At 41.3% G+C, this 14,513-nt stretch overlaps 1 protein-coding gene across 4 annotated transcripts in view; it reads right to left on the bottom strand.

Moving 5' to 3' along the window:
* Positions 1-7,005: 7,005 nt before the first annotated feature.
* DNAJC14 (DnaJ heat shock protein family (Hsp40) member C14) overlaps positions 7,006-14,513 on the bottom strand; it is a 48,115-nt gene continuing 40,607 nt past the window's right edge. For 3 of the 4 annotated variants that reach the window (XM_033937902.1, XM_033937904.1, XM_033937903.1), the window contains exons 4-7: positions 14,225-14,344; positions 10,514-10,674; positions 10,156-10,258; positions 7,006-9,948 (exon numbers count right to left, since the gene is read on the bottom strand). In XM_033937902.1, the coding sequence (XP_033793793.1) occupies positions 9,723-9,948; positions 10,156-10,258; positions 10,514-10,674; positions 14,225-14,344 (610 nt within the window). In that variant the 3' untranslated portion in view covers positions 7,006-9,722. The remainder of the gene's footprint in view (positions 9,949-10,155; positions 10,259-10,513; positions 10,675-14,224; positions 14,345-14,513) is intronic. The other variant, XM_033937905.1, reaches the window with a different exon arrangement.

Below are 14,513 nucleotides of genomic sequence, written 5' to 3' on the forward strand. Positions count from 1 at the left end.
TATGGTTATATTGTGTGGCATTATGCCAGAAGGGTCATTCCATGTCAAGTGATCAGATTCTTGGAAAGTGCCCTGCATGACCATCATGGATTTTGATGAAACTTCATATGCAGAGTCCACCATGTCTCAAATGAACTTTGGTAAAGTTTTAGTTTCGCCTGTGGAATATTTGTGGAGATATAGCCATTTGTTTGACCCCATACCACAATGAAATACAGTACTACAATGACATTCTGACAACTTTGAGACACAATATCTCCCGAGCTGTGTTTCCAAAAAAACTGAAACTTAGCTACCCTGCACAACTTTTTGAGCTCTGTTCATTGCTACCAATAACAATTTTTGCCGAGCACTGATTGAATGCCTGAATTACAGTAAACTTGGCCGAAAAAATTAGTGCTCCAAAAAAAGTCAAAGTTTGACATTACTTAGCTCCCACAATAATTGAGTAATAAATGCGAAATTTGGCGCATGTCTCAGTACAACGTTGTTTTCAAAAGTACAATTTCAACCTCCAAGCTCTTTCCATTAGTTTACAAATTAAGTGTAAAGTTGCTAATTTGTGTAAAAAGGCCAAAAATAGGGTATTTTCAGCCTGCTTTTACAGAAAAATACCTTTTAGAAACTCTTTCAAATTAGTCTCATTAGAAAGAGCATATTTGAAACCCCCTAGAAAAGTGGACTTCATTTTTCAACGCAGGTTAACAATGGCTGAAAAAGGGGGACAAAGTTGGGAGACGTTGCCACGGCAACAACCTCTATTTCAACATAGTTCTGTCATTTTTAAAGTTACAGTTTTGTATTGACATAGTATTACTACTACTCTATTGCATTGGTCCATGGTGACATTGTCACTACCAGTTCAAGAGTTTGAACTGGCAACCCCATCGCCATAGGGGTCACGCCCGATAGCTGTGCAATACCAGCCACGGGTGGGCCACTTCGTCCAGGTTCCCAAGCCTCGCATTTGGTTTCTTTGTCAAGGTTCCAAAGCCTTTTGTTGGTATTTTTCTGGTTCCAAAGCCAATGATTAGGGTGTCTTATCCTAGGTTCCCAAGCCTAAATTGGGTATCTTATATGGTTCCCAAGCCGAAGTGAAGTCCACTTTGATTTTAACTGCCAGCAATCTTTATAACATTCTGTTAAATTTTTGAGCCACTTTCTTCAATGCAGTTTCTGGAAATTGATATTGGCGGCCGGATGATGTAACTGAAGGGGCACAAAGCATGCAGATGAGGTGTTGCTCTGGAACCCAACATACGTCTTGCCTTTCTGGCCAATAAAACGAATGAGCTGGACCGTGAGGATGCATAAATTTTATCAATGCATCATTTTGTTCAATTGAGACTTCAACAACGTTGCCTATCCACCATTGATTATCGTAAGTACAGGCAACGTAGCAACCAGGAAAGATTTCAGACGACACTTTCAAATTTGGAATGGCAGTATCAGAAATTTTGGCAACAAAATTTATTGTGTCATTTGAAACTTTGCTGACACGAACCGAGTTTGAGTCGACTGGTACAAATTGGTGGTGCTCTCTGGTACCGGCTACTGTGCTGCTTTCATGCCATCTTTCTTCTTGAAACTTTTTGCTTTCTTCAATTTCTTCTTTTGGAACATAAATGTATTTAACTCCGTGTATATTTTGGTCACAAAAGTTAAATAGATCCTTTGGCGTCAATATTTGATCCGTTGATGGTCTTTGGAGGTTAGCCCGGGCAGCCAGTCATTTAGTTGTTCCACCAACTCCATCGCAGGGTGATTTTCCGTGGCTAGTTCCAAAAAAATTCCATTCAGCCTCAATGTTGAAATCATTTCTGTGATTGCACAAATTCACAAAGTTCTTGTAGTTTTTATATTGTGCAGCTGAGCCGTCACTGAAGTAGTATATTTTGGTAATGTTTGTTTGAGTTACCAAAAATTCGATCAACTTTTGAATAAACCCGTGTACAGATATCGTATCATGTTGCATATGATCAGAAATAATGCAACAGTTTACAACTTGCAATGTGCCCACTTCATTGAGGTAATATGCAACAAAAGGATGTACCGTAGCTTGTGAATTTTCCCAGTGAAAGCCTTGGGCGGCATCCTGTACAACAAATGAGTAATTTTCAGCGAAATCCATCAAAATGATCATTTCCGTTTCTTTTAAGCCTGTCTTCAACATCTTCAAATATTCACTTTGATGTTTTGAAATGAAATGGTGGCTTGTCAACTTCCAAATCTTGCTTGCAAGTCTTTCAATAAAGTTGTCCATGGTTAGTACGCTTGTTTCTAATGTTTCACGGTCAGCGTGAACCCATTGCTTAAATTCTATTGATTCTTCTGGATCTAAATCCTTGAATATTTCTTCCAGGTATGCTGTTAGTGCTTCTTCACCAGGGCAGTTTTGACATTGTTGTAGCATACAGTCCTTGACATTTAGGTTGCACACAGTTTTTTCCATAAGAACTTTGTAGTTCTTTGACATTGGCGCCTTGTAGCATGAGCTTTACATTTTGATGTATCGTGCAGACACACACGGAGTGTGCACCTGATGCACCAACGGTTACACACCACTTTGGCCTGAGCTCACAGAATTTGGAAAAACCAATTTCAGTTCCGTATTTGTTACAGTACGCCACGTACAGCTCTTTTAAATTACACAACAGCAGCCGCTATTGCTTTTGTACTTTTAAACCATTGAGGCGGACTGAAATGCAATCTTTTTTGCCAGGACATATTCTGCTGAATTCATCGTCTTCGTAAAAATCTTGAACTCTATTTGCAATTTCTTTTGGAAGGGACTTGCCAATTTTTGCATCAGGTATAGAACAAATGCCTTTCTCTTTCTTTATTTTTTGGGCTGTTCTGACCATGCGCTCTGAAACGCCAAACTTCATTGCTGTTTCCTTTATTGACCAACTTTTTGGGGCCATCGTCAATAATTGAACTTTCATTGACCTGTTGGATATTGCAATTTTCGTTTTCATTTCTTCATTGAGGTCAGTGTAATCTTCACATAACTTCCATTCTACAGACTGACGAGACGGCCCAACTTCTTCAGCTGAAACTCCAGCAGCAGATGTAATCTTCTTGGCTATCACATTCTGCACACGTTCAATTTTTCGTATCACATAGCCGGCTTTATCTCTACTAGCTAACCTTCAAATTTTCAATGGAGATGTTCCTAAAGCAGTCAAGCTTTGATCAACTGCATCGGAGATGCTGATATCAAAATCGTCTGAAGATGAAGATGCTGCAGTAGCTTCACTCATTGAAACATATTGGGCTTTGCACCTACTGCAAAGTTTCTGACCTGGCTTGATATTTATTTTTGCCACTTTTCTAAAATCATTAGACATGGCAAGATCGACTTTTAACAATCCACTTTGAACAATGTGATTTTTCTTTTCAAATGGATTACAACACGATGTTTGCTTTAACTCGTATTTGTCGAGATACTTTGCTTTGTGGTGGAGGCAGATTTGGTCTTTATCCATCAGTTCAACTTCAGAGCGCCGAGTGATAAGCAATTTTTCATCGGTTGACAAATTATGTAAAAAAATGAGCCCACATTTTTTAGAATAAAATGTGCCATCATGACACTTTGACAACAATTTTTGCCCAATGGCACAGTCTGGCAGAAAAGGATTATTATTAGTCGATTCGTTGGCATCCATTTTAAACTGAATTAATAATAATGTGGATCTGAAAAAGAAAACAAGTTGTAATTTGTGATCTGCGTGCAAGAAAATTATCACCTCAATTTCTAGTTAGGAATAATCATTAATTAAGAACACTATAATTGTACCCAAAGCTTGAGTAAAAATAAACAGGGAAAAACAGTGTGAAAAGTGACATAATTGTAAGTTGAAACGTAGGCCGTTGCCATGGTGACATCTCCCAACTTTGTCCCCCTTTTTCGGGCATTGTTAACCTGCGTTGAAAAATGAAGCCCACTTTTCTAGGGGGTTTGAAATATGCTCTAATGAGACTGATTTGAAAGAGTTTCTGAAAGGTATTTTTCTGTAAAAGCAGGCTGAAAATACCCTATTTTTGGCCTTTTTACACAAATTAGCAACTTTACACTTAATTTGTAAACTAATGGAAAGAGCTTGGAGGTTGAAATTGTACTTTTGAAAACAACGTTGTACTGAGACATTATGCGCCAAATTTCGCATTTATTACTCAATTATTGTGGGAGCTAAGTAATGTCAAACTTTGACTTTTTTTGGAGCACTAATTTTTTCGGCCAAGTTTACTGTAATTCAGCCATTCACTCAGTGCTCGACAAAAATTATTATTGGTAGCACTGAATAGAGCGCCAAAAGTTGTGCAGGGTAGCTAAGTTTCAGTTTTTTTGGAAACATAGCTCGTGAGATATTGTGTCTCAAAGTTGTCAGAATGTCACTATCGTACTGTATGTCATTGCAGTATGGGGAAAACAAATGGTTCTATCTCCACGAATATTCCACAGGCGAAACTAAAACTTTACCAAAGTTCGTTTGATACATGTGGGACTTTGTGCATAAAGTTTTATCAAAATCCGTGATGGTCGTGCAGGGAGCCCTTGATCACTTGACCAATAACCCAGAAGACAGTTGCCATGACTTTGCCTACAGATTTTTCTTTCTTGAACTTTTTGGGTGTAGGAGATGACTTTTGCTTCTACTGCATTGACTCCATTTTGGACTCATGATCTCTGTGTTAGACCCAAGTTTTATCTCCAGTCACTAAATGATGAAAAAAATCCACTTGGTCTTCATGGAGCATCTCCAAGTTTTCTTGACAGTACTGGAATATCACGGCCTTATGACATTATGACATGGTGTCAGCATTCTTGGAACCCATGTTGCACTAACCTTAGAGGTGATACAAGGATAAATGTTGGGTAGAAAATGACATTGTGCCCGTTTCCCACGGTTAACCCATGGCAACCACAGAAATTGGTAAAAATTTGATATGTTGACCATAGGCACAAAAACAGATATTTACTGCTCTACAGGAATGGTAAAATGCTTTGATCCATGGGAACCCTCCCAAAGCTGACCCCCCAAAAAAATTTTTTGAAGGGCAGTTAGAGGCTTGGCGTTATTGTGGCTTTTTGGCTGCCATTGTGGTCCAGAAACCTGTATCTTGGATTTTCCAGCTTCTAGAATATCTGTCTGGAACCTTGATAGGTTTTCCGAGATGAGCCTCCTGAGGAGTACTAACAAAAATATCAGGACCCCCAAAAGAAGCTCTGGTTTTGGCTTCTAGCTGCTTCAGATCTGCTGTTTGGTAAGGACTTGGGATGATGATCTTACACACTGGCTATAAGATCATCCAGCCCTTTGCCAAAAAGCATCTGTCCCTTGCAGGGGAAGCCTGCTAAGCATAGCCTTGGAAGTTGAATGGCCGGCCCACTGTCTAATCCACAGCATACATCGGGCAAGTATGCAGAGACTCTTGCCATGACTAATTACATCGTAAAGTGCATCAGTCACATAGTCCACCCCTGCCAACACAAGCTAAGGTAATGGCTCGGCCACTGCCATGTCCATGGTTTGCAACCGTGAATGGTAGGCGCATGCTACAAAACAAGCAGCTGATGTCACCTTAACTCCCAGGGCCAGGGTCTCGGTCTCAAACTGCCTCCAGAGAACCATATCCACTCTGCAGTCCTGTGCATCCTTCAGCATGACTCTTCCATCACATTTACTGAACTCTTGCTCCAGAGGTTATAGCCTAGTCATGGCTTTCATCCCTTTGAAAGAGCCTTCTAGGACCTCTCAGGGCTCAGTAACCAGGAGTTTTATGTCTGGCACAGAAAGATTGTGGGCTGAGGCGGATCAATCTTGAGCTCACAGACTCATTAATAATGTCTGGCAGGATCAAAGACTGCAGTATGGAGGGGCCCTCTCCTGGGTCTGCAGCTGGGACTCCATCCTGATTCTCAACATGAGGCTGAATATCCCATCAGGAAGGCCTCGCTCTGAGATGGTAAGGGGATCAAATCTGAACTTTTGTCCCCCGAATCCCTGTCCAACTGACAGTCAGGGAGGAGCTCTATTCCTACAGAAGAAGTGCTTCAAGGATTCTTAGAGGTATGCACCGAAGGTTACTCTTTAGTGGACCTAAATTGTGTATTTTGGCCATGCACATGTCTGCCAGAGCAAATTAATGACTTCTGGGGTAAAGACCTTAGTAGGCAACTCTCCTTCCCCTTTAGAAAAGGAGAGACATTTTCTTTGGTTGTGGAGCCTCTGCGCCAGTTTTGCACGTCATGCTGCTGCTCCGGGGCTCCTGAGGAAATTTTCACTCCCCTAACAGGCTCCAAAGTCGTGTACCATGCCTCAGAGACTGCGTGGGAGCTAAACTCAAAAAGTTCCCACCTCTCCACTTTGCTCAACTCGAAATGACGCAAGAGCACTCTTCCACCAAACATCCTTCACAAACAAGGCATGAAATAGAGGTATAGAGTCCATCCCTGGCACTTTGGAAGCAAAACAAGAGAGAAACTGATGGGAGCAGCAGACTCCTGAGAGAAGGAGGAGGCTTCAAAAGCTGTGATTGATATCTTTCTGCAGTATGCTCTTGAGAATGGGCAGAGTACCCCAAAGGTTCAGCATACCATTCCTATTGCACTGGAACCATTACCGTTATTCAGTTTTCAATATAATTTTACACAACAGCCTAACAACCTTCCCCTCCCAAACACTTAATGCAGCTTAATAAAAGGGCCCTAAATTTGTACCTGAATGGAGGGTTAAGTGACTTACCTGGGATCATAAGGAACAGCTGTGGAATTTGAACCAAACTCCCTTCATTGTCAGCTGGTGCTATAACCACTGGGTTACTCCTCTACGCCTGGCCATCTCTAAGGGAAACGAGCTGATGCCTCTCCCTACCTCCCAGAAGGAGCAGCAGTGCAGACACATCAGTCCGTTGTGTGATCACTACAGTTCATCAAAGTGCTACAACATGAACTCCTAGCCTAACAGACCACCTGCTACGATAAAATCAGTCAGACAAGTCTGGCTTCAAATCAGACTTTTAATTTAACAAAAGACATAAGAAAAAAAAGGGAGATACAGATTTATAAAATCTATCCTGTAAGATCCATGAGTACAAACTTTAATAGAACATCGCTCACACATGTTAAAACGCCAGTGATATTGCAAATACAATTTCTTTAAAAACTGATTGTCCAAAGACATTTGCTTTTTTCCTTTGCCAAAAAATCCTTGTTACTTCATATATTTATAGTTTATTTTTAAATTTTGAGTTTAAGGCAGTTATGCACTGCAGATTTGTTTTGCAGCTGGAGCTCTCTAACCTTCACTCCTCTGGACTACTGTTTACACAGATTTATCCTAAAACTCAGTCTGCCAGAGGAAGTATGAACTGATGTGTGCTGCACACCACTGTGATTCTATCCCTGGAAAATTAACCCCCTGGCTGCCCTTTTAGCCAACCATTGGTTTCTTTAAAATAAACTCTTCCAGCAACTAGACAGATGTTGTGCCTCTTGAGATGTCTCTTGTTAAAAACATGAAAAAAAGGTCTTTTTAGAAGCTATGAGCTCAGATGGACCAAAAATGCACAATAATGCCTGCCCCACCAAAAAAGTAAAAATCGGTGGTTGAAGAAAATTGTAAGCAAATTTTGTGTGTGGTAAAAATGTACTATTAAACAATGTGGTGGGGGGGGTGGGGGAATATGCCTGGCATATACGCAGAAAGGTTTTGCAGTGAGCATGACTATTGTGTGAATGCCCAGACAAAAATGGAAGTATCGGCATACATCGGCATTTTTTTCTATGAGGCTCATGTTGAGGCACTATTACTAGTACATGCAATTTTTGCAAGGCTCATATTTAGGCGTGGAAGAATGGATGTGTGCTTTTACTTTTGGTTTTGTTCAGACACACACGTTTTCTCCTCATCTACTTTTAAAACTTGATGGAGACTCCTCCTCCTTCTGACAGATGACAAAATTGGCAGCCAGTTTTTCAGATTAACAAGAAATCCTCTCCTCAAAAACTTCAACACTATCCCTTGAAAATCATTTCAGCACTATAGACCATTTCCTTCTATGCACTGCAGCATTCCCATCTGAGTGTTGCGCAAGAATATTTACTGACCTCATTAACATTCATTTAAATACATTTCAATATAATTTTTTGCCATCTTTACTGCACATTAACAACCGTGCTTAAGCCCTCTGAGCATTCGTCACACAATAACATGCACAGAAACTCGGCATTAACTGCATGTTTCCAGTCACAGTACTTTGAGTACTGGAGAATTCTTCCTGAGTAACAACTCAGGGGGCCTAGCAGGATCTTATCAGTGAAACTGAAGAACAGATATCACAGCAGCATGACAGTAAACAAACAAACAAAAAAAAAAGTTAGAGAAAGTAGATCTGAAGTATTATTCCCCCTCCCCCTTTGTATCACACTATATTACAACATTATGCATTTGCAAATGACTTTTCTCCCAACTTAAGCCATTTAATACTGTTGTAACCCACCTAGCACATCTGCTTGTGGGAATAGCTAAAGGAAGTCAGGGTACTGCAGACCCCAAAACTGCAATTCAAAAGATATTAGCATTATTACACCCCCCCCCCAAAAAAAAAATAGTACACAGCCAATGGAGATGGACATCATATTCCAATATACTTCTAGAAAAAAGTAGGCATTATTTAAATAGATATCTATATGCATATGTATTATATATTAAAATTCTTTTAATCAAGAGAGGTTACAGTCAGCTCCTACATTCTGTTACCAGCTGGGGCAGGGACTTCCTTGTCCTTGGATATACAGAAGAAATGAGGTTCTCAGCAGGGGGAACGGGAATGAAAGAGAGAGGGAGGGGGAGGGGGGAAGAGAGAGAGAGAAACACTGGGTGAAAATAATGATATTAAGGGCATCATAAACCAAAAATATTCCTAAAGGTCTTATAAATGAAACCCTAAGCCTCATCATTTGAGAGTCTCTCATAAATAAAGTGGCTTCTATTTCTGCTACCATAAATTAACAGGAAATCTTGCTGGTAATTGCAGCAACCCTGTTCTGCTCTAGTTTTCATGCAACATAAGCTCCTCCACATAGATCTAGGCATCACCATTTTTACATCCAGGCATAAGAGTGAGCCTGTCCAGGGACAAAGATATCATCCCAGCACCATTCCCTTCCACCAGATCTATAGCGTCATACTGTAGCCAGGCAAGAAACAAGGTTCCAAACGATGCTAGAAGATACAAAGCACATGGCAAGAGGGGACGGGGGAGGGGCAGAGAAATGTTCATTTTACAAAGATCCTCCTCTCCTTTTGTAACCCCAAAAGACTTTAAAGAAGCCCCTAGGCTCCAACACAGGTAATGTGCTGTGCACCTCTTGTCACATATACTAAAGGGGTAGGATGGGAGACCCCAAACCCCTTTCCCTGAAGTTCTTTGGTATGAATTTTAAAAATATATATATATGTATATATAAAGGCTGTCCTGCAAACCAGGAGTTTATTCAATGTCTTTCCTAGTTTTTTGCCTTACTTCTTAAAAAAAAGTCCTAAGGACATGAAATGATGAAAAGTTCACAACAGACCTCCATACTTCTGCAAACCCCTCTTCTCTCACCTGTAAGTCATCCCCCCTACTGAGAAAAAAGGGTACAGAGAGGAAGGGGTCGTGCCACTTATGAAGTGACTCCTTAAACCACCTCCAAGTCTGTAAGGGCATGTCACTCATCGCTGGAAAGGCCTTCTGACTTTCTTCTTCCGTTTGGATCTGGAATCCACTTTGGCTGTGCTGTCCGACTTTGGTGGGGTGGGGAAAGCAGTGCCTGAGGAGCTTTGCTGGGGGGTGTTTAAAAAGTCACCATTGGGCATGGGTCCTGGAGAGCCCTGAAAGATCCGACTGAAGAGGTCTTGGAGGTCAGCAGCAGAGGGGGGGCTGCTTTCTGAAGCCATCCTGGTAGAAAAGAAAAAGCAGATAAAGAGAACACTATAGATCTGTTACAATGATTGGGCAAAAATCTTTACCCCAAAACATCTGCATTGCTTTACTCTCTGGTGCCAAAAAGTACTAAAAAATAAATGTGAAATGCAAAAGACAAATAAGGACATGACCATATAATTAACCAACTAAAGCCCCCCTTCTTTTCCAAGGTATACCAACCTCTGCCGTCCTGTGGCCCTGGAATTTCTTGAACCAAAGGAGATATGGTAAGGGACGCGATGAGTGTCCGGACAGATGCCAATGCGCTGGCAGCCAGCCCACTCTGATGAGAGATATGCAGTGTTAGAAACAGTAAGTTACAAGGAAAGGGAAACTGCTTACTATATGTCAGCTGCAAGAAATTTCCCTATGCTGAGGCAGCATGATCAGACTCTGGCAGACAGAAGATCCAAAACTTAAGACTCAGTGTTGCCAAGCCACAGGGCTGATTAGGGGAAAATACAATTGCCTGGGTACCTGTCACAAAAAGGAGTGGAGGTGATGAGGAAGAAAACCTATTTCCCAGTTATTTAGATACCTGTGATGTCATAGACCTTTCCATCCATCATTGCAAAGTATGTAATCTTCAATCCCAGCATACTGGATTCAGCCCAGAAATCCCCCTCCTCTGCAGGGTGCATCTTGCTGCACTTGGCACAGTAGCGAGCATGGAGGGCATCACGATCCATTTCAAACCTCCTAGAATTCAAAAAGAATTCAGATAGCTACCCCACAGGCAACCAATATTTGTTAAAAATATTTATATCCTGCACCATCTCCAAATTTGGGTGGGTTACACCACATACATTAATCAAGCAATATTGTTACAACACGTACACAAAAACAAGTACCCCAAACTACCATTTATACTCATCTAGAAATTTTGACTTTAAGAATTCCAGCAATAAAACTAGGGTTGTCAGTGCCATAACACTCTTGCTATTGTTAGCTTTATAGAAGTACGATGAACAGATTGGCTGTGCTGAAGTTGCTTGAGAGGATATAGCCAGTGCTTTATATGTCCCTGGTGTGGGGGGAAAAAAAAACCTCTCGATTTGGGGTGAGCTTGAACAGTGTTCAAATTAAAGAGAAGAGGTTTAGAGGAGCTGTGCAAATAAGACTGGGGAGTGATAACATAACTTACCAGTTTCTTTTATACTGCAAGTTTCAACTGGGATTCAGTGCAGTTTGCAATAAGATTGAGATTTACAGTAAGAAAGATATGGTTTACAATAAGATGGATGACAATAGGATGTGGTGGATTCCTGACAAAAGTCTTACTGAGGGAATGAACACCAGTCAAGGTAATATAGGCAGGTTAGGGCTGTATTAAAAAATAAATAGTAATTGTTTAAAATCTGTAAATGTTCTGACTGGTTGAAAATTTGTTCTAAGCGTGTATGCTGAGAAGAGGGCATGCCTGCAGGAAGTGTGCATGACAATTAACAGAAGACAGCTAAAAACTATTTGACAGGCTGATGATTCAAGCAGTAGGGTTTAAAGAGGAAGTTAAGCTGAGAGTGTTGAAGGAGTCGTGTGAAATTCTGATTCCCTTTTTTTTTTTTTTTTGGGGGGGGGGGGATAAAAGTAAAACAGGAGTGGGTATTTAGAAATACTGATTTCTGAATAAAAGTTTCCATGGATAAAAGGGTGACTGATTTGTGAAAATTCATTTTGCTTTAGTGAACTTGTCAAAGTTTAGAGTGAGACTTATCAATGAGGGCTAAATATATAATCTTCACAAAGGGCTCCTATTAGAAAGCTGTGCTAGTGATTCCCGTATGACAAATGTAATGGGAGTAACGTCGCAATGTAGGGGCATTTAATTTTCGAAAAGGCGACTATGATAAAATGAGGAAAATGGTTAAAAAGAAGCTAAAAGGATCAGTTGCAAAAAGATTAGGACTGTAAACCAGAAGTGAATGTTATTTAAAAATACCTGCGTGGAAGCCCAGACCAGATGTATTCCATGTATCAGCACAGGTGGAAAGAAGAGGAAACGGTTAGGGCTCTTCAGCTTGGAAAAGAGACAGCTGAGGGGAGATAGGATTGAAATCTACAAAATCCCGAGTGGTGTATAACAGGTACAAGTGGATCGATTTTTCGCTCCGTCAAAAATTACAAAGACTAGGGGACACTCGATGAAGTTACACGGAAATACTTTTATAACCAATAGGAGGACATTTTTTTTCACTCAGAGAATAGTTAAGCTCTGGAACGCATTGCCAGAGGATGTGGTAAGAACGGATAGCGTAGAACGGATAGCGTAGCTGGTTTTAAGAAAGGTTTGGACAAGTTCCTGGAGAAAAAGTCCATAGTCTGTTATTGAGAAAGACACGGGGAAAGCCACTGCTTGCCCTGTATTGGTAGCATGGAATATAGCTACACCTTGGGTTGTAGCCAGATACTAGTGACCTGGATTGGCCACCGTGAGAATGGGCTACTGGGCTTGATGGACCATTGGTCTGACCCAGTAAGGCTATTCTTATGTTCTTATGAAGCTCATAGGAACTGAATGGACTGTCACATTTTTCTATGTGGGAATCACTAGCATGACTTTGTACAAAGGAATCCATATTGAAAGCTGATGATTTAGTTGTTGCCTTCTGACTAAGTCTATTCTGACCCTGTTGAAATCTGTGGGCTTAGGAAAAACAGGGGAAATGCTGGAGAGGAGAAAGAGGGGCAGAGGAGTAAAGACTTGAGTTATATATGGGTACCTTGGATTACGAGTATAATCCGTTCCAGGAGCATGCTCGTAATCCAAAATGCTCGTTTATCAAAGCAAAGTTCCCCATAGAAAATAGTGGCAACAGCAACAATTCGTTCCAGAACCCGGGGTCTGTACCTGTCGGGTGCTGGGTGCTGCAGCGCCGTCTCCTCCGTCCGCCTCCTCCATCCGTCATCTGAAGAAGAACCCCAGTGTGCCGCTTCAGGGGGGGATGCCAGTAATGTCCGCAAGCCACTGGAGAACCCCGCAGTGCCGCTTCAGAGGGATGCCTCCTCCATCCACCGGCCAGCCCTCCACGTCTGATGCCCCTCGCATGCTGGAGAGCCCCCACCCGAGCGCCGCCCCATCCACACGCCACGCACAATGCCGATGATCGACGCTGTGTGCGTCACACGCAACGAGCAGGCGGGACAGCACCCAGTCACGCAGGCCCAGATAGAGGTCCTCCAACCTGCAGAAGGCACCCGACATGGAAGGCTGGCCAGAAGACGTAAGTGCTCGTTTATCGGGGCAGTGCTCGGTTTGCAAGTCAAAAGTTTGCCGAGTGTTTTGCTCATCTTGCAAAACTCGCAAACTGAGGTTCCACTGTATTTTTATTCCTAAAACTGCCCTTGACTTAGACCACCAATATAAATTTTAAGAAATTATATTTAAAATCATAAAAAGTGCTGTCAAGCATTCTATTAGTAACATTTGTTTAAGGAAAGCTTCTACAAAATATTGTTTATGAAGGCTGAATTAAAGTAACAAGATCTGTTTGTCACAGTGCATATGCTGGCCCTGATCTGCACAGAATCTGTTTTTACTCTCCTTCTCCCCCTCACCATGACTTTCACATTCACACCATCTCCAGTTTTTTCTTCTTGGTGACCAAGTGCTAGGCTAACCTTTTTAAGTTTGTTGGTACACCACAATATTTGCTGGAGCAGTGTGATTTAGGAATAAAATTATGCAGTATGAAGTATTTACATAAGAGGGATAATGAGCTTTCTCATATTATCCAATGCATTAAAGTGCAAAAGCTATGTAGCTGCGAGAAAGATTAATGATACTGGGGTGGGAGAGTGGTAGAAAAAAAAAAGGGCCATGTCTAGAGCTAGCATATTTTCGTGTGGGTCCTCGGGAGTGGAATAAGCTTCCGGGATATATACGACAACAAAAAGATGAAATATAGGACTCGATTTATAGTTTTTTTGATGTAAGGCGCTGGTAGCCTCTGTAATTTTAGGAGGCTTTACATTATCACTATTATGTTTTATTGATGTTTGATTTGTTGTACTGTATGTGACTTGTTTGTGTATGTACTCTATTATGACCCGCCTTGGGAAAGGCAGCGTATAAATAAATAAATACAAATAAAAAACTATGCATCACAGAGTCAATGTGTTTCCTCTCTGGCAAACATTCCAACTCAAACACAGTAAATATTGGCAGATAAAGACCTGCATGGTTCATCCAGTCTGTCCAACAAGGTAGGGTTAAGTGTGCCGCTTGGAAATGAGGAAGGAGGTATACTACCTGTGTTTGCCTTGACACTTGTTGCACATCATGGTGTTCATAGCTTCTTTCAGGTCATCCTGTAGTTTGATAAGAAACTCATCCATAGACCTGATCAGCTCACTCTTTGCCATCTGTTTCCTGCAAACAATTCCATAATAAAATAAGCCACCACCACACACATGGTGCTGTAATCCCCCCCATCCTAATATCACTGAGTTCAACAGCCTTCAACTACAACTGACTTACTGGAATAAACAGCACAGAGTGGAACTAAGTGTGTTTCTATAAGGCAAGTCCACAAGTGATG

The sequence above is a fragment of the Geotrypetes seraphini genome, chromosome 3 (assembly GCF_902459505.1).
Source record: "Geotrypetes seraphini chromosome 3, aGeoSer1.1, whole genome shotgun sequence".
In the NCBI taxonomy this organism is placed as follows: Eukaryota; Metazoa; Chordata; class Amphibia; order Gymnophiona; family Dermophiidae; genus Geotrypetes; species Geotrypetes seraphini.